The 26,177-nt window shown below is 53.7% G+C and overlaps 2 protein-coding genes across 7 annotated transcripts in view; one reads left to right on the top strand and one right to left on the bottom strand.

Moving 5' to 3' along the window:
• The window catches only part of EPHX1 (epoxide hydrolase 1), a 35,666-nt gene extending 20,752 nt beyond the window's left edge, over positions 1-14,914 (top strand). For both annotated transcript variants that reach the window (XM_058533615.1, XM_058533614.1), the window contains exons 4-9: positions 6,834-7,061; positions 7,717-7,846; positions 8,392-8,600; positions 10,788-10,896; positions 13,740-13,865; positions 14,461-14,914. In XM_058533615.1, coding sequence (XP_058389598.1) covers positions 6,834-7,061; positions 7,717-7,846; positions 8,392-8,600; positions 10,788-10,896; positions 13,740-13,865; positions 14,461-14,662 — 1,004 coding nt within the window. In that variant the 3' untranslated portion in view covers positions 14,663-14,914. The remainder of the gene's footprint in view (positions 1-6,833; positions 7,062-7,716; positions 7,847-8,391; positions 8,601-10,787; positions 10,897-13,739; positions 13,866-14,460) is intronic.
• A 587-nt stretch (positions 14,915-15,501) lies between these two features.
• Positions 15,502-26,177, bottom strand: part of TMEM63A (transmembrane protein 63A) — a 32,818-nt gene continuing 22,142 nt past the window's right edge. For all 5 annotated transcript variants that reach the window (XM_058533610.1, XM_058533609.1, XM_058533611.1 and 2 more), the window contains 9 exons: positions 25,180-25,286; positions 24,947-25,033; positions 24,450-24,512; positions 21,715-21,877; positions 20,712-20,817; positions 19,162-19,329; positions 17,975-18,090; positions 17,565-17,627; positions 15,502-16,441 (listed from right to left, as the gene is read on the bottom strand). In XM_058533610.1, coding sequence (XP_058389593.1) covers positions 16,274-16,441; positions 17,565-17,627; positions 17,975-18,090; positions 19,162-19,329; positions 20,712-20,817; positions 21,715-21,877; positions 24,450-24,512; positions 24,947-25,033; positions 25,180-25,286 — 1,041 coding nt within the window. In that variant the 3' untranslated portion in view covers positions 15,502-16,273. The remainder of the gene's footprint in view (positions 16,442-17,564; positions 17,628-17,974; positions 18,091-19,161; positions 19,330-20,711; positions 20,818-21,714; positions 21,878-24,449; positions 24,513-24,946; positions 25,034-25,179; positions 25,287-26,177) is intronic.

Genomic DNA, 26,177 nt, shown 5'->3' with positions numbered 1-26,177 from the left:
ATAAGGTGTAAACTCACCAGGATGCAAAAATAATGCAACATCCCAACAAAACCAGTGGTCTTTAGAGCCAGACAGGAAATAATTTAAAAATCAAGGAAATGCAGCATCCAGTCCAGTGATGGAGCAATCTTTGAGAGGATGAGATGAGACGTAGACCTGGGCATGGCCTTGGTCAACTCAACCTCTTCTCAAGGTTTTGGAGTCGAGGATAGTGTGACTGTTCAAGGGTGCTCAGGTCCTAAGGTCCTAAGAAAAACTGTGCTGTCTGTCTGCAACTCTAGACGTCCGGTCCCAACTGTATCATAGGCTGTCATACAACTTTACCTAGAAGAGAAGATATCTCTCAAAATTTTCTTGGGAAGGTAACCTCAGCATCATTTGGGATGAGGTAATAGTTTCCTTAGTGGAAAAGCATTTTTTAACCCCAGAAAGATTTAGAAGCAAATATAGAAATATTTAAGAAAATCAAACTCATGTTGTTAATTTTTTTTTTTATTTATTTATTTTCCCCCCAAAGCCCCAGTAGATAGTTGTATGTCATAGTTGCACAGCCTTCTAGTTGCCGTATGTGGGACACGGCCTCAGCATGGCCGGAGAAGCGGTGCGTCGGTGTGCGCCCGGGATCCGAACCCGGGCCGCCAGCATCAGAGAGCACGCACTTAACCGCTAAGCCACAGGGCCGGCCCAGGTTGTTAATTTTTTAATTTATTTTTAATTGTAGTAAAATTATACATAACATGAAATTGACCATTTTAACCATTGCTAAGTGTACTGTGTAATGCTAAAGTTCAGTGGCATTAAGTACATTTACAATGTTATGCAGCCCTCAGTACCATCTATCTTCAGAACTTTTTTTATTTTGCAAAATGGAAACTCTGTACCCATTGGACAATAACTCAATTTTCTTTTCTCCCTAGCCTCTGGCAACCACCATTCCACTTTCTGTCTCTATGAATTTAAGTCTGAATTCTGTATCTAAGTACCTCATGTGAGTGGACTCATATAAAATTTGTTCTTTCGACTGGCTTATTGCACTTAGCATAATGTCCTCAAGGTTCATCCACGTTGTAGCATGTGTCAGGATTTCCTTTCTTTTTAAGTTTGAATAATATTCCTCTGTATGGATACAGCATATTTTGTTTATCCATTCAGCCACTGATGAACACTTGGGTTGCTTCTACCTTTTGGCTATTGTGAGTAATGCTGCTATGAATATGGTTGTACAATTATCTGTTCATGTTCCTGCTTCTGTTCTTTTGGATATATACCCACAAGTGGAACTGCTGGGTCAAATAGTAATTCTATGTTATATTTTTGAGGAACTATCATACTGTTTTCTGAAGTAGCCGCACCATTTTAAATTCCCACCAGCAATGTATGAGTCCCAATTTCTCCACATCTTTGTCAACACTTATTATTTTCTATTTTTCTTAATTACAGCCATCCTAATGAGTATGAAGTGGTATTTCATTGTGGTTTTGATTTGCATTTCTCTAATGATTAATGATGTTGAGCATCTTTTCATGTGCTTATTGGCCATTTGTATATCTTCTTTAGAGAAATGTCTATTCAAATCAGTTGTCCATTTTTGAATCAAGTTGTTTGATGTTGTCGATGTTTAGGAGTTCTTAATACATTCTGGATATCAATCCCTTATGGGATATGTGATTTGCAAATATTTTCTCCCGTTCTGTGGATTGCCAAGCTATCAATTTTTCTTTTTCTTTTTTTTTTTTTAAAGATTTTGTTTATTTATTTATTTTCCCCCCAAAGCCCCAGTAGATAGTTGTATGTCATAGCTGCACATCCTTCTAGTTGCTGTATGTGGGACGCGGCCTCAGCATGGCCTGAGAAGTGGTGCGTCGGTGCGCTCCCGGGATCCGAACCCCGGCTGCCAGCAGCGGAGCGCGCGCACTTAACCGCTAAGCCACCGGGCCGGCACCTATCAATTTTTCGTGTTGAAGAAATTGTGCATTACAAATCGTTAACATTCCTGGAATTTGAGAGATTTTGGTCTTTTCAAGTAACAGATAAAACTTTTGAGTTCTAATTTAAAACGTGTAATTGGGTAATGGATTTAGACCTGCAATTTTATATGGAAATCTTCCTGAGTTTATATGCACAATTGGAAGATTTAAGCCTCACCATATTTATAAATTTAATTTATTAAAATTGTAAGAATTACTTAAAGTATGTGGAAGATGTATTGGTCGGTCAGATCAACTAAAGTTCTTAAAAAGGAGATTGAAATTATACGACGTTTAAAGGGGTGTCATTGAGCAAGTTTAGAAACGCAACCAGCCATCAATCAAAGGTCCCTGGAGAATGACTGTCAACATTTGCTGGGTTAATAAATATATAGAATAATATTTGTCCGGGCCAGCTAGGTGGTGCAAGTGGTTAAGGGCACACGCTCTGCTGCGGCGGTCCAGGGTTTGCAGGTTCGGATCCTGGGTGCACACTGATGCACTGCTTGTCAAGCCATGCTGTGGCGCCGTTCCATATACAGTGGAGGAAGATGGGCACGGATGTTAGCTCAGGGCCGATCTTCCGCAGCAAAATAAAAAGAAGAAGAAGAAGAGGAGGATTGGCATTGGATGTTAGCTCAGGGCTGATCTCCCTCACACACAAAAAAAGGAATAATATTTGTCAGTTGAGCTCAAATGCTAAATGAAGAACTAGGTTTTTAAATTTGTGACTGTAATAAATGGAAGAATAATTTTAAATATAAACCAATTGTTGCTGCGCCTTTAGAGGACTTTGATATCTTCTGTTACGAGCCTAACAAGAGAATCTAAGCTGCTTCCTCCAAGCCGAAGGTCATACAGGTCCTTGTGTATAATTTCCAGAGAGTGCCGTTTGGATCCCTGGAGCCAGGCTGCCCGGCTTCCTTGGGTTCACTTGGATCCCTGTTGCCCCAGCTCCTCAGTGTCCATCCAGCAGATACTGACAGGGCACCTCCTGTAGCTAGGCATTCTGCTGGGGCTGGGTTCACGGAGTCAGAGAGGGCAGGGTCCCCGTCTTTGCAGCTCGCAGGCCGCTCAGGGGTGATTACAGCCCATGGTGAGGGGTGCTATGAGGGAGGAGGTTCCGGGAGCTTTGTGAGCCCCGCATGCTGCCTGAGAGTGAAAGGGAAGGCTTCCTGGAGGAGGTGGCATCTAAGCTGAGACTTAAAGGATGACTAGGAGTTGGCCAAGTGTGTGGGGAAGGTGGTCCAGGAGGAGGAGGGAACAGCATGTTCAAAAACTCCGAGGCAAGAGGCACTAAGGGGCCGTTTCCCTCTTGGAGGCTGTAAACTTGGGAAAGCCTTCCCCCGCTGGACCATCTCAGGGTTCCTCAGGACATCACAGCACGTGGAGTGTTTACAGCGAGAAACCTCCCACGGGGTACGAGTGCTCTGGAGGGGGCGATTTCCGGCGTTGACTTCATCCCGGACAGCTGCCTGCTGGGACTGAAGCCCTGTGCCGTTCAGTCGCTTCCCCAGGCTGGCGGCCTGCCCCTGGCCCTGGCCCTGGCCCCTGCAGTGTGGAGGCCCCCGCTGGGCCCGGGCCCCCTCGGTGCGGGCAGCCGCCTGCCTCCCCGGGCGCAGCAGGCCTCCAGCGCTGCTCCTGTCCTGGCTGCCCAGGCTGGCCTCCCTCCTCACTCTCTATTTGCTGCCGTCCTCCTCCATCGTGGTTAGACCTTTTCGGGGTCCTCTCTGCCCCTGCACTGACCCCTGTGCTCTGAGGGCTCAAGCCTCAACCTCTGACCCCCAGTGCTCTGTCCTCGTCTCTACTGGCCTCATTATTCCGCCTCCCTGTGCCTGTCGCCTCCCTGTTCTGTGCTGAGCTTCTGGCTCTGGCCCGTGTCCTGGGCGGCCCACCGCAGGTCAGTCTCGTTCTCAGAGAGTCGGGGAGCATGCAGGGGCTTCAGAGGCCTCCGGGGAAGACCGGCCCAGCCCCTCCAGAGAGGGGGAGGGTGTCACCGGAGTCAGACAGGTAGAGGTGCAGGGCCAGAACCCAGCTCTCCAGACCCCCAGCCTGTCGCTTTCCCTTCACCCCAGCCACAGTCCCAGCTCGGGCCCTAGGCCGTGACACCCCCACCCTGCGCCTCCCCTCACCACCCCGCCGGGCCCAGCGCTGCCCTCTGAGCCCAGCTCCAATTCTGACCCAGCAGCCTGGGCATGGAGCAGCCTTTAGGCCTCTCAGACTGTCGAGAAACTGGGAGAACATTTCAACCTCAAAGGGAAGAGGGGCCCCATAGGGCAAATGACAAAGTATGGGCTTTTAACATTTTTCTTAATTTTTAAAATTCAAAAAGTGCAGAAGGATACGGAGTGAAAAGGAAGTCTCCTGTGGCCCTCCCCCAGCCCCCAGCTGCCGGTTCTCTCCCCAGGCACAGCTTTTGCTTCTTTCCTGCAGCCTGTGCACACGCAGGAATGTGAGCAGATGTGTGCTTCTTTTCCTAATTTTAAACTCAAATGATAATGTGATAGAGTTCGAATGAAAAATAATCTCACATCATGCAGTGTGTTCCAAAGGAGGTAAGATTACCTACTAAAATAAACTTTAGAATGAGAATAAATGTAGCAACATAGAAGGACACTCAGGGTATATTGTTAAGTGCAAAAAAATAAGGTTCCAAAATAGAATGACTGTAGAGTTCTATTTTTTGTTAAAAGAAAGTTACGTTCTCTGAGTATTTAAAATCAAGTCTGAATTGTCACAGCCAAGAGCAGCCTAAGGAGACATGGCAACTAAAGTAATGTGGTCTCCCGGATGGGATCCTGGAACAGAAAAAGGACATTAGGTAAAAACTAAGGAAATCTGAGTAATGTTCCACTGTATGTATACACCAATATTATTCAGCCTTAAAAAAGAAGGAAATCATGGATGTGACAACATGGATGAAGATTGAGGACATTATGCTAAGTGAAATAAGCCAGTCAGAGAAGGACGAATACTGCATGATTCCACTTCTATGAAGCATGATAGAGGCAGAGAGAAGAAGGGTGGTTGCCAGGGGCTGGGAAGTAGGGGAAATGGGGAGTCGCTAATTAATGGGTGTCAAGTTTTCATTATGCAGGATGAGTAAGTCCGGGAGATCTGCTGTGCTACACTGTACCTAGAGATAACAGTGCTGTGTACACACTTACAAATTTGTGAAGAGGGTAGCTCTCACGTTAAATGTTCTTACTATCACAAAATAAAATAAATAAATACAAACTTAAAAGAAAAAACCCTAAGGAAATCTGAATAAAGTAAGGACTTTAGTTAATAACAACATATCAGTACTGGTTCATTCATTGTAACAAAATGTAACAAATGTTCTGTGCTAACATAAGATGTTAATAACGGGAACTTCCTGTACTATCGTCACGATTTTTCTATAAATCTAAAACTATTTCAAAATATAAAATTTATTTTTAAAAAAAGTCTAGATGTGGGCCAGCCTTGGTGGACTAGTGGTTGAGTTCCAGGTGCTCAACTTTGGTGGCCCGGGTTCAGTTCCTGGGCACGGACCTACACCACTTGTTGGTGGCCATGCTGTGGCGGTGGCTCACATACAAAATAGAGGAAGATGGGCACAGATGTTAGCTCAGGGTGAGTCTTCCTCAGCAAAAAAGAGAAAGATTGGCAATAGATGGTAGCTCAGAGTGAATCTTGCTCAGCAAAAAAAAAAAAAAAATTCTGGATGGACAACACAGTGTTCTCTCCAGATAGGGAGATTACAAGTGACTTTTCCCCTTTCAGTTTGTCTGTGTTTTCTGTTTTCTACAGTAAACATGTATTATTTGTATAATGAATTAACAATAGACCAGAACATTAAGTAGACCGTGCTGTCAACTCCAGCCCTCGTGACAGAAGCTTCCAGGTGTGACAGCAGCCCTGGCTAGGTTTGCTGTGACCCCAGCAAAATTCTGTCTGGGCCACGTCCTGGGAAGGGGCTGTTCTCAAAGGGACTCTGGAGACACCTGGAATCCGTTCACCTGCCGGTGGCTAGGTTGGTGTTCCAGGTGCCCAGCCCTCCATCTTTATAAAAATTTCTCCACTTAAACAAAAAAGTTATGCATTTAATATCTGTCCATTTTAGAAAAGTGAGAAAGTACATATGACACAAAAAAAGAAAATAATTCACTTGAAATTCTATTGTTCAGACAGAACTACTTTTTACATTTTTGTAGTGTGTCCTTCCAGACTTTAAAATTCGTATACACACAGTATAAAGATATGCATATACATGACTGTTTACAAAAGTTGGACCATACACTGGATATAGCTGGGTAATCTGCTTTACCGCTTAGCAGTGCATACTGAACTGTTTTCTATGCCTGATAAATACATATCTACACTGTCGTGTTAAACAACTGTATTGTATTTCAATATATAATAGATTAATAGATTAAACTATAGTCTATTTAATTCTCTGCTGCTGTATATAAAGGACTTTTTCTTCCCAATCTGTAAATTGTTAAAGAAGTGTTCGTTGAGCTCCACCATGAGCCAGGGACTGTTCTGGAAATACAGCAGTGCACCAGCATCCTCATGGGGCTCATGTTCTAATGTGAAAGGGGCATAATGGCAGGACCGCCCTTGCAGGGTGGCTGTGAGGGCTGACCGAGGGCACCCGTGTGGCTGGAGCACAGTGGAAGGGCTCAACCAGTGTTGCTGTTATTACTGTGATCAATACCATGGGTGGGGGGCTGCTGAGGGTGGCGCCACCCACTGTCTGAGCCCCAGAGGGTGCAGAGCCTGACCCGATACCCTGACAGCTGTGTTTGGGGACTGCAGCCTCCCCAGCTGCAGGGCCCTCTCCCACTCCCCGCCAACGCTGACTGTGCTCTGTCCCCCCAGGGCTGGACATCCACTTCATCCACGTGAAGCCCCCGCAGCTGCCCTCCGGCCGCACCCCGAAGCCCCTGCTGATGGTGCACGGCTGGCCCGGCTCCTTCTACGAGTTTTATAAGATCATCCCATTCCTGACTGACCCCAAGAACCACGGCCTGAGTGATGACCACGTTTTTGAAGTCATCTGCCCTTCCATTCCTGGCTACGGCTTCTCAGAGGCATCCTCCAAGAAGGGTACGGGGACTGCGGGGGGCCATGTCACCGCCCCCTCCTCACCCACCCAGTGTGGGCCACGTTTTCCCACCAGCCTCTCCTTCTGGGAGGATGCAGTGGAGAGTCGGCTGGGACAGCCTCCTTCAGAGCCTGAGAAGTCCAGGGAAGGAGGCGTCTGAAAGCGGAGGGAAGAGAAGCAAGGAGAGCATTTTTATTATGCCAAAGGGCCAGCACATCTTAGGATCTGTGGTGGGCAGGGGACCGGAGGAGTCACGACGCTCAGGGTCGAGGTCCTGACTGTTCAGTGCTGGCTCCGGGGCCTGGCTTCTTGTGTTCTCATGAGCTCCCCACACAGAGGCAGGTCCACATCTGGGCCCTGGACTGTTCCAGGCCAGCAGGGCTGACCAAGCCTCACGTGCAGTGTGGGCCCACAGAAGCTCCCCGGGGCTGGCCTGAGCCCATCATATGCCCTCTCAGCCTGGCTGTCACTCACTGTCCCTCTCCACCAAGGCAGGCACTGGGCACACTGGGCACGGGCACACCCAGGATTCCTTCTCACCTCCTGTGAGCTGCTCTCACCTCCGCCTGGGGGTGGGGGGTATAAGGGATTTCACAGGATGCCAGGAGGACCTGAGGAGTGACCCCAAGACTCTGTTCTCTTCCCCTTCACAACCAGGCTTTAATTCAGTGGCCACTGCCAGGATCTTCTATAAGCTGATGCTGCGGCTGGGCTTCCAGGAATTCTACATTCAAGGCGGGGACTGGGGGTCCCTGATCTGCACCAACATGGCCCAGCTGGTGCCCAGGTGAGGGTGACTTGCTGGTGTGTCTGTGTGCAAGTGCACAGCCTCTGCGAGGTGGACATCTGTGCAGGTGGCAGCGTTATTCATGCCAGGCCCTGCCCGGGCATGGTGTCTGAGCCTTGGAGCACCCCCTTGCCACGGGCCACCCAGGCAGGATGTCTCTGGGCCCAGGGGAGAGGAGGAAGGGTGCCCTGTCATTCAGCTCTTCCTGGGGCACTCTGACACGAATCCTCCCTCCATTCCGTGTCACACAGTGTTGGTGACTGTAGGCCAGATGCCCAGGCAGAAAGGGCCAGTTAGAAGAGGGGAAGGTCAGAGAATGGACTTCCCTGAACGACCAAGCCCTGGGAGAGACCTGACCGGAACTTTCTAGAAACTGTATTTTCTCCCCAACCTGCTCCTCCACCTCATGTAGCCCCTCCAGAGGGGCAGATGCGAAAGGGGGCTGGTGCTTGCTCCTCAGCCCTGTGGCCTCTTCCTCCCCCGTCTCTTGCCTCCCCCTTTCCTTGACGCCAGCCCAGCCTCACCTGGCGCCTCTCTGCCCTTAGCCACGTGAAAGGCCTGCACTTGAACATGGCTTTGGTTCTAAGAAATTTCTACACCCTGACCCTTCTTCTGGGACGGCGTTTCTCGGGGCTTTTTGGCTACACCGAGAGGGACGTGGAGCTGATGTACCCCTTCAAGGAGAAGATTTTCTACAGCATAATGAGGGAGAGCGGCTACATGCACATCCAGTGCACCAAGCCCGACACTGTGGGTGAGCGCTGGGGGCGGCCCGGCTCCGCTGACCTTCTCCACCCAGGGGTCGGGGGCGGGAACACTGCTCACAGGGTAAAATTCTTGTGAAGAACTCTGGCTCTTTTGACCCTTAAACTGCATTTCTCCATGGAAGTGAGTTGATGCATGATCATCAAATTCCCAAACAACTCCATTTAGCAGATTCAGTGTTCCTCTGGTTTCACACCTGATTCCTCCACCCCTGAGCCTAAATCCTACAGGAAGAAGCAGAGCGGTGGAGAGGGGTGGGGGGAGGAGGAGCCTGGGGGTTTGGCAGCTCTGGGACTGTGGGGGACGGGAGTGGGGGACTCCCCATGATAGTGAGCGAGGGCCCAGCAACTGTTTCTGCCACCAGAGCCCTGTTAAAAGACAATGTGTTTTAAAAAAGATAAAAACATTGAAAAAGAATCATACAAATATAGAATGAACACATTTTAAAGATTTTATTTAACTCATTAAGTAATAAAGGAACTAGTAAAATGTGAAACAACACAAAACAGTTCAAAGGCAATTAGGAACACTAAAACTTTTTTGCTAATAGATGCAAAACTTGTCAAAATCCACAGAGTAATAATCAATTAAATCTCCACTGGGCAAAATTTTTTTTCTTTCAGCTTTTTTTACATACTGCAACATAGTATATATGTAAGGAGTACAGCATCATGATTTGACTTACATATATTGCAAAATGATTACAACAGTAAGTTTACTTAACATCCATCGTCTCACATAAATACATGGGGAAAAAAGTGGCTTTTTTTCCTGTGATAAGAACTTTTAGGGGGCCAGCCCGGTGGCGCAAGCGGTTAAGTGCGCGCGCTCCGCTGCGGCGGCCTGGGGTTCACTGGTTCGGATCCCGGGCGCGCACCGACGCACTGCTTGGCAAGCCATGCTGTGGCGGCGTCCCATATAAAGTGGAGGAAGATGGGCACAGATGTTAGCCCAGGGCCGTCTTCCTCAGCAAAAAAAGAGGAGGATTGGCGGATGTTAGCACAGGGCTGATCTCCTCACAAAAAAAAAAAAAAAGAACTTTTAGGATTTACTCTCTGGACAAAATTCACTTGCTTCTCTATGAACAAGAACCACTTGCATACTCTCCGTTTTCTACAGTTTACAGAGCTGTAAAATACTGGAAGACAAGAGAAGAGCGGACCCCTACAGAATCAGATAACCCCGGCAGTGTCCACGAGATAACTCCCGAGTCCCACCCAGAGGATGCCCAGGAATCATTTTGCCCATTTCAAAGTCTTCTATGAGTTTTCATGACCGTCTCTCACACACACGTTAGGAGCTCACAATAATAATGATAGCGCTTTAGAAAACCAGTTTTGTCCTCTGTGGATAAAAGTAATCTAAGTTCATTGTTAAAAAATTGAAACATGCGAAAAACACAAAACAGAAAAGCTGATCACCTGTAACCTCTCGTCCCTCCCCACTGCCCCTCTCCCTAGCCTTCAAAGGAACTTGCTAACATTTGGGTTGAGGAATTCTCCCCAGTGGAAAACCGTCCCTATAACCAGCACTCACGTCAACAAACAGAACATGACCCACCAGCCCAGAAGCCCCTGTGGCCTCTTCCAGGCACTAACCCCCCACCCCCCCAGGGTAACCACCCTCCCCACGTCTGACAGATGGAGCGGCTTTGCCTGTGCTTACACCGCATATGAGACGGCCTCCTACAGGGGGCTCCTCTGAGTCTGGCTGCTTTCGCTCCATCTTACGTTTGTGAGATTCCTCCAGGCTGTTGTCCCCGCCATTTTTAATGCCTGCCCAGTATTCTAGCTTAGGGGTGGATCAATATTTATTTGTAACTGATCTCCTAGTTTAGACTTCTAGGTTGTTTCTCATTTTTCACTGATAATAGTGAACCCAAAAAACCCACCTTTTTAAAAACAGCATTCAGATGTAGTTCTCATCTGGATCTCAAAACCCAGAGTCACAGACCCTTCAGGGTGAAGGAAGCTGCCATATAGTGTGTGAATCCCCACGAGGCAGTGGGGGGGACTGTCCCTGTTTATCGGGCCGAGGGGTAAGTAAGTGGGGTGCAGGAGCCCCTGAGAGCTGGGCAGAGCTGTGCCCCAACAAGGGCTTCCTGCCCCCACCTCAGTCCTGACGCCCAGCTCCCTGGCCCGGGCCTGAGCCGCTCCCTCGCTTCTCCCCGCTCCAGGCTGTGCCCTCAATGACTCTCCCGTGGGCCTGGCTGCCTATATTCTAGAGAAGTTTTCCACCTGGACCAACTCGGAGTTCCGAGACCTGGAGGACGGAGGCCTGGAGAGGTGAGACCCCACGCACCCCTGCTGTCGGCCCGTCCCGGCCGCCCCTTCCTCCCCATCACCCTCCTCTCCATCCTCATCTCTGGTGGCTTCCTCTGGGGGGATGGTCGGCAAGTTCCAGGTGCTGTGGGAGGACCCACAGATCCTCACCCTGTGACCAGCGGAGCCCCGATCTCTGGATGAGGAGGCGGCGGCACAGAGAGGTCCAGTGATTTCCACAAGCCTCCCAGTGGGGTGGCCAAGAAGAGGATGCGGAGCTCGAGGCTGTCTGTCCCTCTGCCACAGAGCCCCTCCCGGGACCAGGGAGTCCCGAGGGCAGTGAGCGCCCATGATTGCCGAGAGGCGGTTGCGGTCGGGGCCTCTCCCTCCTGACCCCCTGGAGAGCCTGGCATCACGGCCACAGGACTGCGCATGTGTGGAGGCCCATCCCGGAGGGTGGTGCAGAGAGACGGGGGGCTGTCCCGCCTCCCAGAACCTCAGAGGCTGCAGCCTCCGCAGTGCCCCTGGAACAGGGCCAGGCATACACCAGGTGCTCAAGAAATGAGCTCTAAAGACACCCGGAAAGGACAGTGGGATTCCAAAGAAGAGGATTTGCTTTGTCTAAGGGGCAGGGAGGGGAAATGACTGGGACAATCTATCTGGTCTGGGTCTTGAAGGATGAGTAGGAGTTTGCTGGGTGGAAAGGGTGGAAAAAGGGAATTTAGGCAAAGGGAAAAGCAGAAGCAAAGATTGGAGTGATTGAAATGCAAGGTGTCCCTGGAAAGGCTGTCTTGTCCAGAGGCGGGAGCAGGCACAATGGGGCCAGACAGTGAGCTCATTCCGGTAGAGCGGTCCTCCAGGAGCCTCACAAGCCCCCGCCACGGGATATGTTTCCCCCACACCACTGGGCAGGACCCAGGGTCGATGGATGTGCACACGTGTGAGTGTGCATATGTGCCAGTGCACTTGCGTGTGTGAGTGTGTGAGTGTGCAGTCGGGTCAGGGGAGGGGCTCGGCAGAGACGTGGAGCTCATCTTTGTCGTGGACATGCTGAGGGGGACGTGCTGGCAGGATGTCCCAGAGGAGACGTCCACGTGGTGACTGGACTCCCGGATCTGGAGCTCGGGGAGGGGGGAGACTGGAGGAAATTTTCCCGCTGTGCTCGAGGTGAATTAGCAGTGGAACCCTGGGGCGGATGTCCTCAGACAGAGTGTAGGCAGAGCGGCATCCAGGGATGCTGGCAGAAGCCTGGTTGGCTACAGAAGGAGGACCAGAGGGAGAGAGGGAGTCTGGGGGACAGAGCTAGTGAGAGGCCCCCACCCATGAGGCCTGGGCAGCAGGGCGGCTGCAGGTGGACAGTGTCAGTGTGCAAGGGTGAGGAGGTGAGGGAGGGAGGGGAGAGGGGACAGGGCGTGGAGGGGAGGGAAGGCCTGGGGTGACATTTGACAGACTGTGGGCGGTGGAGGTAGGAGGTGACTGACAGAGTTAGGCCCGAGGAGGCGGATGGGGGGATTCAGGGCCAGCACAAGGAGGCAGCAGCTCTCCTAAGCCCCCCAATCTGGAATCAAGCAGGGAAGGACCTGGGGGAGCTGCTGCTCCAAGGACTTGCATTTCCTCAAAGAGGAAGGCAGGCATGGCAGGAGGCTGTGGGTGGGCACAGAGCTATCAGGACACAGATGGTTGGGACCCTCTGAGGAGGTGGCAGCGGAGATTGGAGAGCATGCTTATAACGGACCTGTCAGCAGCGCTGTGGTCCCCTCAGGTCTGTGGATGGTCAGGTGGGTCCCGGGCGGCAGAAGGCCCCAGGGATGAGGGCATTGAAGGGGTGAGTGATGTCATGGGAGCCTGAGGGCCTGGGGTGCAGTGCACGGTTATTCTGGGGGAGAAGTGCTGATAATGAAGGAAGATGAGTTGGGGGGAGCAGAGGGGAAGAAGTGGAGGCCCAGGAAGCTCCCCCAGTGAGCACCAGCACCTGAAGTGGACAGATGGGGAGGCCATGGAGGGCTCCTGCGGGCTCTGGCTGCTGGGGGTTGAGGGAGCCCAGCACCAGGAGAGGGAGGGCAGGGCCAGGAGAACATGGGGCTTTCCAGAGTCCACAGACCACAGGCTCCAACAGTGAGTGCCAAATGAATATTTCCTCCCGGAGTGGGGTCTGCCTGCTCAGCAATTCCCAGGCTGAAGGAAAAAAGGGGCTTCCCACGCTGGGTGAGGGGCTCTCTGCAGGGCCCCAGGGCCCCCTCCTGGGGTGACACAGGTTTGGCAGGAGGCACGCTGACAAGCTGGAGACTGGTGAATAAAAACGCCCCAGGAGCTGCCAGCCCTGCCCTGCTGCCCGTGGTGCCTGGCAGCGCGGTCCAGGGGCTCCGAAGGCTGCTGGAGACCAGCTTCTGCCCAGCGCCTGGGAGGGGCAGGCCCACCCGAGGATGCTCTGAGGATGGCCTATACTGAGGGCCCAGGAGTGGGCACCACCTCTGAACAGGGGTTGCAGCCTCCTGCTCACAGTCCTGGATATTTGGCAGGGACCAGCCCAAAGCCCCTGGGTTCAGCTGACTTCGCCTGCTCCTTTCCACCTGGGCTGCTCCTCTGGGGGCTGGTGTGGGGGGAGTCGGCTGACATCACGCAGGTGACGGTGACAGCCAGCGTAGCCTGCCTTGTATGTGGTCAACCCTGCATTACCTGTCATCGTGGTGACCCTGGGCCGAGCCTGCCTGTGTTACGGGGACAATACCCCCGAGTAGTGAGGTCTGGGGACGGACGCCCGATGGGCAGGGCGCCTGGCATGTGCTCGCAGCCTGAAAGTGGCAGCTCTTGTTTGTCGTACCACTGCACGTGGCACTGAGGGTGGCCTTCCGGTTCTGCTTTCCCAGGAAGTTCTCCCTGGACGATCTGCTGACCAACATCATGCTCTACTGGACCACGGGCACCATCACCTCCTCCCAGCGCTTCTACAAGGAGAACCTGGGACAGGGCTACCTGGCCCAGAAGCATGAGCGGTGAGCGTGGCTGAGCCAGAGCGGGGCCTCTGAGGAGGGGCCTCTGAGGCAGGGGCAGGGGGACCACCCAGTCCTGAACTCACCGGAGAGCATTTGATGGTGGGAGTACAGCCTTGCCTGCGGCGTGCACAGGGTGCGGAGGAGGAGAACACGATTTAAAGAAGGTCGGGGTGCTGGGAGAAATCCCTGTGCCTTTAAAATTAGCTAACGAGGGAACAGGGGGCCTGGCCCCCAGTCGTCCTTCAGGGTCTCCCCCAGGGCCAAGGTGGGGGCCTGGTGTGGCACTGATGGTCTGGGACTTCCCCAGCACCCTTTCCAAATCTCAGGTGGAGACCCTCAGGTGGCAGCAAAGGAAAAGGAGCAGTAGAGGCTGTCCCGTCCCTCTCTGGGCCTGTTCTCCATCTCTCCCCCGCCTGGGCCACCCTTCCAGAAAAGCCCGCCCTTAGTGGGGTGGAATTGAGGGGAGTGGCTAAAACTCTGGGGCTATGCTTTTCATTATGTCTTGGTGTGGGTGGGCGAGCTGACCCTGCTGTGGGGGACGGAGCGGGGGGGCCAGGCCGCAGCCTCACCCCTCCGGGGGACCTGTCCCTTCCAGGATGAAGGTCTACGTGCCCACCGGCTTTGCTGCCTTCCCTTGTGAGTTACTACACGCCCCAGAAAAGTGGGTGAAGTTCAAGTACCCGAAACTGATCTCCTATTCCTACATGCCCCGCGGGGGCCACTTTGCCGCCCTCGAGGAGCCGCAGCTGATGGCTCAGGACATCCGCAAGTTCGTGGGGCTGCTGGAGCGGCAGTGACCTTGCCCCTTCACCGGGAAGCCCCGTCTCCCAGCGCCAGCTCCCCGAGGGAGGGGGGCTGCCAGGGAGGCGGCCTCCCCGTCTCCTCCTGGGGAAGACGCCCCTTTTCTGAGAATGAGTTTGCTTCTGTCCCCTGCCCAGGCTGGGACCCCGTGCTCACCGCCTCCACGCGCGCTCCCCTCCCCCCGCCACGTGTTAGCAACCTGGCTTTGACGATAAACGATTTTACTTCTAAGCGGCTGGAACCAAGTGACGCGCGTGCCCCGACCCCACGAGGGGTTCCCCTTCCAGCGGAGCTGGCGGGTCCGCATCTGGGATGGGGAGGGGGTCCCCCACCCTCGCTGGGAAGGGCAGGACAGGCCCCCCTGGGGGCACCAGGACGCCGCTCTGCCCCCTCCCGGTGCCCGGGGCAGCTCGGAGCAGAGGCCGAGGCTGAGCGACCGCTGGGGGCGCGGTCTGCAGAGGGGGCTTGAGGGCTCGGCCGCACCGCCGCGCCCCACGCCGACTCGCGCCTCTGGCGCCCCCTGGGGGCAGTAGGAGGCGGCTTCCCCAGCCAGCGCCCGGAGTCTCGTCCCAGCTCCCGGGATGACACGGGGAGAGAGACGGCAAGGGGCTGCCTGTCCTTCCTTCGGGGTTTACAGCTCAAGGGTGGTGCACAGCCCTGCACCCAGCCCAGACACCCCGCCTCCTCTCCCCCGCCCCGCCACAGTCCTCTCTTGGCTCCGAGGAGGCCCTGAGCCCTGCCACTCCCCACCCTTTGGAAGGAGCAGACAGATGGGGTTGAGGGATGGAGACTGCGCCCCACGCCCTGAAGAGGTGAGAGAGGCTGAATCTCACAGTCCGGCTGAACGGGCACTTTATTAGTGGTCCTCATTGTCCCTGCCTGCTGCAGGGCGACCCTGACCCCGCCACAGCTTCCCTGGCAACGCGATACAAGAACACGGACCCATCGCCGGGATGCGGAGGCGTGCGCAGCTGCAGGAGCCTCTGCAGCCCAGCACCGTTCCCTTCCTGCTGCCACAGCTCTCTCCCGGGACGGGCGGGTGAATGGCTCCATACACGGAGGGGGAGGCTGGAATGAACCTGGACCACCGTCTGGACCCGTCTCAGGCCCGGGACAGCTGCAGTCCCTGTGGTTATCGGCACGTGCACTTGTGTGAGCGCCTGGGGAGGGCGGGCGGGGTCTGCGTGCTCAGAAGGGAGAAGGTCTTCCACTTGTTACCCTCTCCCTGTGACCCGGCAGTCATGGGAGCTAATGGGTCTGGAGGGGTGCGATTCCAACACATGATCTTGCCTAAAAATCACTGGGGACAGCGTCCCAGCTTGAGCTGGCCACTTGTGCCAAAGGGGCACTGGAAATGGACAGAGCCTCAGGCGGCCGGAGCTGCACGGGCTCCCGGCTCGGCAGCTGTGACCAGAAAACACCACCACCCGATGGCAGTCCCGCCCTCCCGTCAGCCCAGGGCCTGAGCCCCTTCCCGGTCCCATCTATTTAGAGCAGTGGGGCTGAAGACAGGTGGAAAGAAGTCCGGGTTGGGGTCAGAGTCACGCTGCTTCTCCACCAGTGTCCCCTCACCTCCCGGCTCCCAGAGCCTGGCAGCTCACAGGCCCTCAGGCCTCCTGGTAGGCAGGGGCCACACCATCCCCAGGACCCTGGGCCAGGCCCTGCCCCGGGACGGTTCCACTGATGTTGTGGATGGCGCCATAGGTCTGCTGCTGCTGCGGGGACAGGGCTGTTTTCTCAGAGGCCAAGCTGTTCAGAATCCGGGGCACGTAGGGCTGCGGGCAAATGGGGTGTTAGTGCTCGGGTGGGGCGGCCATGAGATTCCATCCTCCCCCACTGCCCTCCCACTTCCAGCCGTAGGACATGTGCAATGCTCAGAAAAGACATAGAAAGAAATGATAAGGTCAACTTAGGATGTCAGGACCCAAAATAAGCCAACTGCAGGATTTCCGAGCAGCCAGAGCTAATCAGAGAACGCAATCAATTACCCAGTTCTCGTCACTTCCATTTCTCAGAGGAAACAGAACTTCTCCTAGCACTGGATTCTAGAATTCCTCACTTCATATAGGAAACAGGTCTACCCACACAGGACAGGCTTAGGATGCCGTCAATGGGACTTCCGGGAAGCGGAAGGAACCCATGTAAGTGATATTTCCTCCCAGTCCCAGGCTCTGGCTGCCGAGCCCGGGCAGACCCAGGCTGCGATGAGGGCTTTCCCTCATCCACCTGTCCTGCTCGTCCCTTGTCTGGGGGGCACAGTCACACCCGGGGGCCTCTGGGTAATGAACCTGTCTGAGAACCCTCTCCCCTGGGGCTGGTGCAAGGACAGGCACTGATAAGACTGCCTGACACCCGGGCGGCCACTGGGAAGAACGCTGCCGATGCGACGGCCGCTGTCCGGGCCCTGGGTCTGTCAGGAAGGCAGCGGTCACAGTCCTGGGGTCCTGTGACTCCATTTTCCTTTCCCAGCTCCCCCCCCCAGGAGCAGGACCCTGGAGGCTGGAAGCAGGGAGAACCAGGAAGGAAAGGAGTCCTGGTGTCCTTCTAATACTGTGCCGTCCTCCCAGGCAGGTGCAAGGTTCATTTGTTGAATTCAAAGGGGAGTTGGTTTGACACCCTCCTGGGGCCTGGCGGGGGACCTCCCACAGGCAGGGGCTGGTGAAATGCTCAAGATGGAGCTTCATCAGGCCAGAGGGCCTTGCGATATTGCTCACTGAAGGCCCACACTCACCAGGCATTAAGTGTGCAGAGAGGGAAAGTGAGCAGGGACCAGAAGGGGGATGGGCGTGCCTCGTGGCAAAACTAATCACCTAACAAGAATGATCAAAGGACGTTTGAGGGCCCGTGTGGTTGTGATGGCTGCAAGGACTTGGTGCCCGGGTAAGAACCACAACTTACTGTGAAGGGCGGAGGCACGTGGGCCTCTGCCTTGCTTCCTGTGTTACTTGCCAATTCTTCTGTCTGCAGATAAGAGCAAAACCTTGCAATGATAAACAAAACTGATCTTCCTGAACTAACACACTCCAAACAAACAGACTGTTAACACCCAGAACAATAGTACCAGCTGGCACGAGGGTCCCAGCAGCAGCGCAAGAGAGGATGGGGGGCAGTGCAGGGAGCAGGGAAGGGGGTGGGGAGGGAAGCTACACATGACACCCAACCATGCACGCCTTCCCCCGTGGATAAATAAAACCTGGAGAAGGCTGTTGACGTGCTGACACGTGGAGGGGTGGAGGAGGGGTGGAGGGTGAACCCACGGTCTTCTCCTCCCAGGCCCCGCTGGGCAGTGGTGCGGGGACGGGCTTTACCTTGTAGTTCAGAGGGATGAGGTGCTTAAAGCATCCGAAGCAGGTGTAGGCCAGGCCGACCAGGATGGTGAGCAGCACAACCAGAAGGGTGAACAGGGTGGGAGGGGCCATCGGACCTGTGGACAAAGGATGCTAGCCTTGGGGGTGCGTGAGAGTAGGGGAAGGGGCTGCCACTCACCCTCACCCTGCTGAGGCAGAGGGGCCACCCTCGTGCAGGAACTGTGTGTAACTTCCTCCTCAGGCAGAAAATAAAGAGATGGCATCACCCCCCACCCCCTCCAGCAGCTGGGGTGGTGTCTTCACAGCCCGGAGCACAGAGAGGGACCCACTGAAGGGTGGCATTATCCCTGGTCAGATTTCAGGAACTGGGACACCAAGTCAGTGGCAGTTTGCCAGCTTCCTTGCCAGGTCACCTTCCTCCAGGCTCCAGAGTCCTGGGCTAGGTGGGATGGAGGCTCCCCCACCTGACCGGGGCAGAGTCACACACCTCCTCTGCCTTTTTCTTTTCCCAAGAGTGTCAGTTTCCCCTCCCGCGTGCCCCACCTCCTCCACACTGTGAGGTGTGAGGGCCTGAGCCCATCCACACCCCCAAAAGCAATCGGGACCAGCTTCCCACCTTCTCTGGTTCAGCCCCTTCACAGCTCATAAAGGGACTGTCTTCTCTCTAAGGCTGTCTGGGGCAATCGACCTGGTCTTCACCAGGGTTGCACTTGAGCTCAGGCCAGCTCAGGAACTGGGTCGTCAATGCTGCACCCAACCAGCCCTCACCCTGGGTACCACGCTCTGATTGGACACCCAACCAGCCCTCACCATGGGTACCACCTTCTGATTGGACACCCAACCAGCCCTCACCCTGGGTACCATGCTCTGATTGGACACACAGCCAGCCCTCACCCTGGGTACCACCTTCTGATTGGACTCTCAGCCTGGGTACCACGCTCTCATTGGACACCCAACCAGCCCTCACCCTGGGTACCACGCTCTGATTGGACACCCAACCAGCCCTCACGCTGGGTACCACCTTCTGATTGGGCACCCAACCAGCCCTCACCCCGGGTACCACGTTGTGATTGGACACTGAGTTGATGCTATTAAAGCAATGAGGGATTTTACTGGCTAGTGTGGATGCAGGAATGTGAGGCCAGGGTCTGCCTCCTCACCCCTGCCCAGTCAGGAGGGCCCCTCACCCAGGCGCAGGAAGGAGAAGAAGTAGAGCCAGAAGAGGCACAGGATGGGAGCAGCCAAAGCCTGGCTCACAGCCGCGAAGTGGATCCTCTTCTCCAGCTTGGCCGGGAGGTAAACGAAGTAGAGGTTGTGCCGGTCCACCATGTGCTTGAGCAGGATGTAGACGAGGCCTGCAGAGATGGGGCTGTGAGCCCCAGACCCGGCTGGGCCACAGGGGCCCCTCTGCCCCTTCCTCCCGGGGGTGGCTTCTTGTGCATGGAACTGGGGCTGGGTCTGCTGTTCAACCACAGGAACCTGAAGTTGGGCTAAATGCATAAATCCCTCTCCTGGCTGCAGTGTTCTCTCTTTCTCTCCCTCCCCTCCCCTTTATTTTCCTCCCCTCTCCTCTCCCCCCTCCTCTTCCTGGCCTCTTTCTGACCCCAAGGAGTAGAGGTGTCTGATTCTGTCCCCATGGAACACTGAGATTCTAGGATCATCTTGGGGAAAGAGGCTATTTTGCACCCAGATGTCTAGGCCCCTCCCATGCTGAGCCCCCCATCCCTCAGTGCTCCCACTCTCCCTCTCCCCCCAAGCTGACCCCTGCACTCATCACAGTCAACAGATGCCCGAGGGTCTTACCCCAGGGGCGGCACACAAGGGGAATGCTGCCTTTTTTATTATGTCAGCTTCTTTTGAAAATTTCTTTGTTTTGAAAGAGTGATACTTAAATTTTTAAAACAGTACAAGAGAATACACAGGGAAAACTAAAACTTCCTCCTACCCCTAAACCTCAGCTATCACTACCAACTGTCTCTTGGGTCTTCTGTTTGCTTCCAGAGTCTTCCATTTTTCTGCCAGTTCCTGATGTTTTCTTTTACAGTCATGCATCGCTTAATGATGGGGACATGTTCTGAGAAATGCGTTGTTAGGTGATTTTGTCTTTGTATGAACATCATACCGTATACTTACACAAACCTAGATGGTACAGCCTACTACACACCTAGGCTATACGGTGCTAATCTTACGGGACCACCATCATATATGCAGTCCCAGGTTGTCATTATGAGGCACATGACTGTACCTGCAAGACCTCGGCCTTTAAAGTCAAACCGTCCTAAGCTCAAATCCTGGCTCTCCTCACTAACAACGTGTCAAGTGCTTCCTCTGTGCAAAGGGCACAGAAACAAGCCCCGCCTTGTAGGACTGTGTGAGCATTAAGTGCGATGATCCGTGCGGATGCCATGGTGACCAGCCAGAGCGAGGGCGCAAACGTGAGAGCCTCGGTCATCGCCGCTGGCGCTGTCCTAGCTGCTGCTGGAGAATCAACCAGGAATCAAGTGTTCAGCTGGCAGAGAGCCTCAGACCAGGAGAAGTACTGAGCGAGGAAGACTAACGGAAGGAGTCCACGGGAAGTGAAACTAAACGTGGTGCCCAGGGGCTCCATGGCAGCTTGTGGTTGTGGCCACACGAGGACCGGCGTGGGGGCTCCACAATGCCCTGGTGACGGCTGCCCCGGGCGCGTGGCGGAATCAGCCATCCTACCCAGCCCAGGCCCGGCTCCAGGGCCACTCACCGAATGGCGTGGTGAGGGGGCAGGTGATGCTGTAGGCCATGACGACGGTGAAGACGCACAGCATCCACGCGTACATGGCTCCAAACTCAGACTGGGAGGCCTGGTTCTGGGAGGAGGAGGAGGCGACGAGCTTACAGGCTTATTCCACCCAACACCCCTCCGTGCGCTCCAGCTGCTGAGGGGAGAGCAGGGTGGAGAGGGACCCTGGAAATGGGAGACTCACAGCTACCCCCCGCCCCGAGGTCCTTTGCATCCGTCCACTAGCCTTCTCCAGCTTCACGCAGCTCACCCCCGACCCCCAAGCTGCAGTGATTTATGTTTTCTTAGTGTTTCTCTCGTTCGACTCATGTCGACCCTCAGGCCCTTGAGCCCCTGGAGGGCAGAGAGGGTGTGTCTGAGGACAGACTGTAGGGTGACCCCCCCCCCCACAGACTTTGGCGTCAGACCCAACATCAGCTCTGCCCCTTCCAGCCGTGCGTCCTGGGCCAGGAGCTTAACCTCCCTACATCTTACTCTGCGCATCTGCAAAGTGGGGATACCAGCACCCATCTCCTGGGGGTCTGAGGATAAATGAGAGTGCAGTGCTTCTCCAGCTCTCCACTCACGGTACCCACAATGGCAAAGGAGAATAAGAGAACCCCTTACCACCCAGTTTAGGGAATCTCAGAACAAATGCCTGAAGCCCAGAATGCCTTTGACATCTGTGGCAATCTTAAGAGTTTATGCAAATAGCTGCTCCTGGAAAAGGAATTTGCTGATTTTAGTTGTATGGATGGGTGTGATCAGACTGGTTAAAATGCAAGATTCCCAACTCTCCTCCACCTGTCAGTCAGAGTGGAGGGTTATGAAGGCACGCCACATTCCCGCCACGCTCCTCGGACCTCCGCTCCCCGCAGAGGCGGCCCTGTGCCCTGATGAGAAGCACTGAGCACAGGGGCTGGGTGAGTGCCCGCGCTGGAAGCTCTGGAGGGAGTCGGGGCCCTGGCCCGCCCCGCCACCGCACCTGCTTGACGTTCCTGCGGTCGCCGGCCGTCTTGGCCATGAGCATGCGGAAGGTGTAGAGGATGAGGCCGGGCAGCCGCAACAGCTCCATGCCGTTGCCGATGAAGGCCGAGGCGATGATGTAGTTCACAAAGAAGGCGCCTTGGTCGGGCAGGAAGACGCACCTGGGGGACCGGCCAGTGTGTGAGCTGGGAGCCAGAGGAGCCTCCTTCCCACTGGAGGGAGAGAGGGGCCCTCGCCTGGGCAGGCGCAGAAAGTCCCGGAGACGTTATACTCATCCTCCACCCAGTAGGTGTGTGTGCAGCACACACACGTGCCAGCACTTTCTCAGCCCCTCCCCCGCTCTCCTGGCGCTCACATCCTATCTGGGGACACCAGCAAGTAAATACACAGCACGCCAGGTGCCACAGGGGCTCCAGGGGGAGAGAAAGCAGGGCAGCAATGTTTACTAGGTTGTGTAGGGCGGTCAGAGAGGCCTTTCTGATGAGGTGATGTTTGTGCAAAGACGTGGAGGAGGGGAAGAGAGAGAGATGGAGAAACCTGGGGAGAGAGCATTCCAAGCAGAGGAAACAACAGATACAACATGCCTGGCATGTCAATGGAACAAGGGCAGGGCCGGGCTGGCCAGGGTGTGGGGACAGGCCTGCAGGCTGGCCCGGAGCAGCTCTGACTGCCCGAGGGACCGTGGGGCACAGAGACCTCACAGATGGCAAGGCTGTCACCATGTGCAGAATGAGGGCAGTCGGGCTGGAGGAGGTGAGACTGGTCGGATTCTGGATCCACCTCAGAGACAGAGCAGTCAGGATTTGCTGGTGGAGGGAAGAGAGGAGACAAGAAGAACTCCGAGGGTTTTTGCCAGAGTAACCGGAAAACCGGAGTAATGGGCGGGGAAGTTTGTGGGAGCAGCAGACGTGGAGACAGAGGTCAGGAGAGTGGTTTGGGGCAGGTAGAGTCTGCGATGCCCAGTGGAGCTCCAGGTGGGGAGCAGCAGGCAGCTGGATGTGTGAGTCTGGAGGGGCAGATGGTGTTAGAGTTCAGGGGTCGTCAGGTGGCATTAAAGCCAGGGTCCAGCTGAGGTCATCTAGAGAGGGGGCGTGGACCGAGGCCTGACAGAAGCCCTCAGACAGCCGGCATTTAGAGCTCGGGGAGATGCAGGAGAACCTGCCAAGGAGACTGAGGAGATGCTGTGGGATGGGAGATCCAGGAAAGGGGGGGACCCAGAGCTGGATGAAGACAGCGTTTCAAGCAGGAAGGCACAATTAATGCGTCAGATGTTGCCGACAGATCACATACGACGAGGACTGAGAGCTGACCGTTGGATTTGGCAATCTGGAAGTCACTGTCACCCTAGACAAGAGCCATTGGGGGTCTGTGTGTCTGTCCGTGGTTGCCAGCCCCCGAGTCATCAGCTTACCAGCAAGAACCTATTTAAAATGATTCACTCCGTCCTTCTAAGTAAGCATGGCCAGGCTTCCCTACAGACAGTCCTTTGGGAAAGTCAATCCTGAGCCAAGGGCCTCTATTAGGACCTAAAGTATAGTGTAAGGGGGGCTGAGGGTGAAGCCCAGCTCTGTCTCTTAACAGCTGGATAACCTTGGGCAGGTTATTCCAGATCTCTGGGCCTCAGTCTCCTCATCTGTAAAATGGGGGTAATAGGAGTGTCTACCTCATAGCTTGTTGTAAAGATTAAACGAGAAAAGAATAAAGCACTTGGCATAGCGCCTTCTTAAACAATAGGTATTACTATAAAGTGGGTGAAGGGGAGCAGAATATCCCACCTCAAAATATGCCACTGTGGCATATTGATTATGTTGAATTAAAGTGACTTCAGAAACAGCTGGTGCAAGAAGGACCCTCTGACCTGTCTTTGGCCCCCTGAAGGCAGGAAATCTCCCATCTGAAGGGCACCCTCCCTGCACCAGGAGGGCAGAAGGCATGCTTATCACCAGAGATAGGGAATTTAGGGCCAAGAATACTATATATAAAGAAATCTTGTTACTACTTCACTAATTTGCTACCTCAAGTCCAAACCCCTTTGTCTTGTCAATTCTTCACAAATTTCTTGTTTCTTTGTCTAAAAGGTATAAAAAGCTGCTTGCTCTGGTCACTTCTTTGAGTCTCATATTTTTATGAGCTCCCGTGCATACAAAATTATATTTGTTTTTCTCCTGTTAATCTGTCTTATGTCAATTCAATTATTAGACCAGCCAAAGAACCTGGAAGGGAAAAAGGGAAAAGTTTCCTCCCCTACATGGGTGTGGTACGAGCTTAAAATACTAACAAGGACACACATCAGCAATAAGTTTAACTCCACTCTCCTTGAAAAATAATCCTCAGTCCAGACAGTCATTCTGGTTGCAATGTTTAAATATTATTCTCCTTCCCCCTCCCTGGCACCACTGAGACCCAGCAACCCCTTCTCCCCAAGAGGCTCTGTTCTCAGTAAGTAAGTTTCATAGAATGACACTGCAACTAATTGAGTTTGGGCCTAAAAGATGAACCACATTTCTGCACATGTAGCACAAAGTGGGTCAGCTCCCATGGTGTGGCCAATGGTCCTGCCTGGCCCCAACCCAGCCAGGACGCTGGTAGGGGTGGTGGGGAAGCCCCAGGCCCTGTGGTCTGGGGGAGGAAGATGGTGTGTCCTGAAGCACAGACTACCCTCCCCCGAGTGCAGCCCCAGCCGGAGCCCCTGCGGCTCTGGAAACTCCAAAACTCAACGTGGCTGATACTTACTCCAACCTGACAGAGGCCTCCAAGAAAGTCTTGTCAAAGAGCCACCGGAAGAAGAAATCCAGACTGAAAGAAAAATGAATCCCATAAGAATTTATTTCTAACATTCCATGTGATCACTACACGTTTTCATTTTTTTTCTGCCCTGAAAGACAGGCGGAATCTCAAAATCTACATTTGTTCTCTAAAATGCTATTACTACAATGTAACTTAATCAGTGCCTGTTTTAAAAGAAAGTTCCTTCCTGAGAAACAAAGCCAGGAATAGACCCCCCACCTAGGTAGGAAGTCGGTGATGTTTCGTTTTCATGCTTTTTTCTAAGCAAGAAAGATCTATCTACGGAAGAATCAGTGGGCCAGTGCCACTGCACTCCACGTGGGTGGGACAGGCTTAAACGTTGTTAGGGCATCTGGTCCCAAACCATTTCCATTTTCCTGAGGACAGTGCTCTCCAGATGTGACCCTGAGTCTGAATTCAGGGCAGAAGGTGTTGACATGTACCTGGTGAGGCCGAGAGAGGGCAGAATTAGCACCATGAAGATCAAGAATATGTAGACCTTGGTCATCATGATCCGGTTTTCCCCTGACCTGCAGGAAGTCAGAGGTGAGCCCTCACAGTCCCCCAAATGCTCCAGATGTCCCCAGTAAGGCCCCTGCTGCGTGTGCATTGCCCTGGGAGGGGGCATCAGAGACATGCTTCTCAGGGGAGGGGCCCTGAGCTCCCGGGCACTCACGTGGTCCAGTGAGACTCCAGCAGCGTAGAGTAGTAGACGATGGTGGGGAGCAGGGCTGAGAAGGACCACAGGAGGAGGGTTGGGAAGAACTGGCTGATGATTGGGTCCTAGAAAACAAGGGCCACAGCAGAGAGAGTCGGGGGGCTGTGGGCCACGGGGGCTTTGAGGCCATGATCTGTTAGCAGGGCGGCACAGTGAACTCCTGGGGTCCGGTTTTGATCATCCTTGACCCCCGGAACCAATGCTGTGCCTGATACAGCATAGATATTCCATAACGTTGGATGAACAGGCAATAACAGGACTTGATATTTGTAGAGCTCTTTAGAGCCAAGAAAGCAACTTCACATCCAACTGAGCTCCACTCGTCTCACTGACGAGAGACAACCTCCTCCGTTCCCTGGAGAAAACCAACGATGGATGCCAAGGGAAGATGGAACGATGGAGGCCAGGGCCCTCCCCAGCTGGCCTGCCCTCTCAGCTCCCATCCGACTCACCAGGACTGCTTCATGTTTGTCCCCAACCCCATCTAGGCCCGTTGTATTGTTATCATAACTACATGGTTCGATTAACTGAGTACTTTCGCTGATTAAATGTGCATCAAAATAGAGAGAAAATCTCTGAAAACTAAGTTGGATACTTTCCAAAGACTTGAGAAAGGCCAATTTCTTACAAATGCTGTTGAATTAGAGGAAAGCAAGTCAACTATAAAAGAGAAGGAAATGGAATCTGGGAGGCTCTATACTTAGAACAGCTTTGCAAGTAACTTCACATTCTTGCTTTACTCTGAGAAACCACAATGAAATGAGGGTGTAGTTCACGTAAAAGAGAAAAGGGGACTCTCATCAGCAGATCCTCCCTCAAAAGAACACGCCTTGACCACTTATCAAAGGATTGGCAAGGAATGAACGTCTACATGCTTGAAATCTAAACAAAACTGCTTAATGTACCCTATGTACTCCTTATATATACTGAGTCAGATAAGAGGGCTTCAACCACAC

Source organism: Diceros bicornis, chromosome 38, assembly GCF_020826845.1.
Source record: "Diceros bicornis minor isolate mBicDic1 chromosome 38, mDicBic1.mat.cur, whole genome shotgun sequence".
In the NCBI taxonomy this organism is placed as follows: Eukaryota; Metazoa; Chordata; class Mammalia; order Perissodactyla; family Rhinocerotidae; genus Diceros; species Diceros bicornis.
The sequence above is the reverse complement of the archived record's forward strand: the minus strand, read 5'-3'. Positions and strand labels throughout refer to the sequence as shown.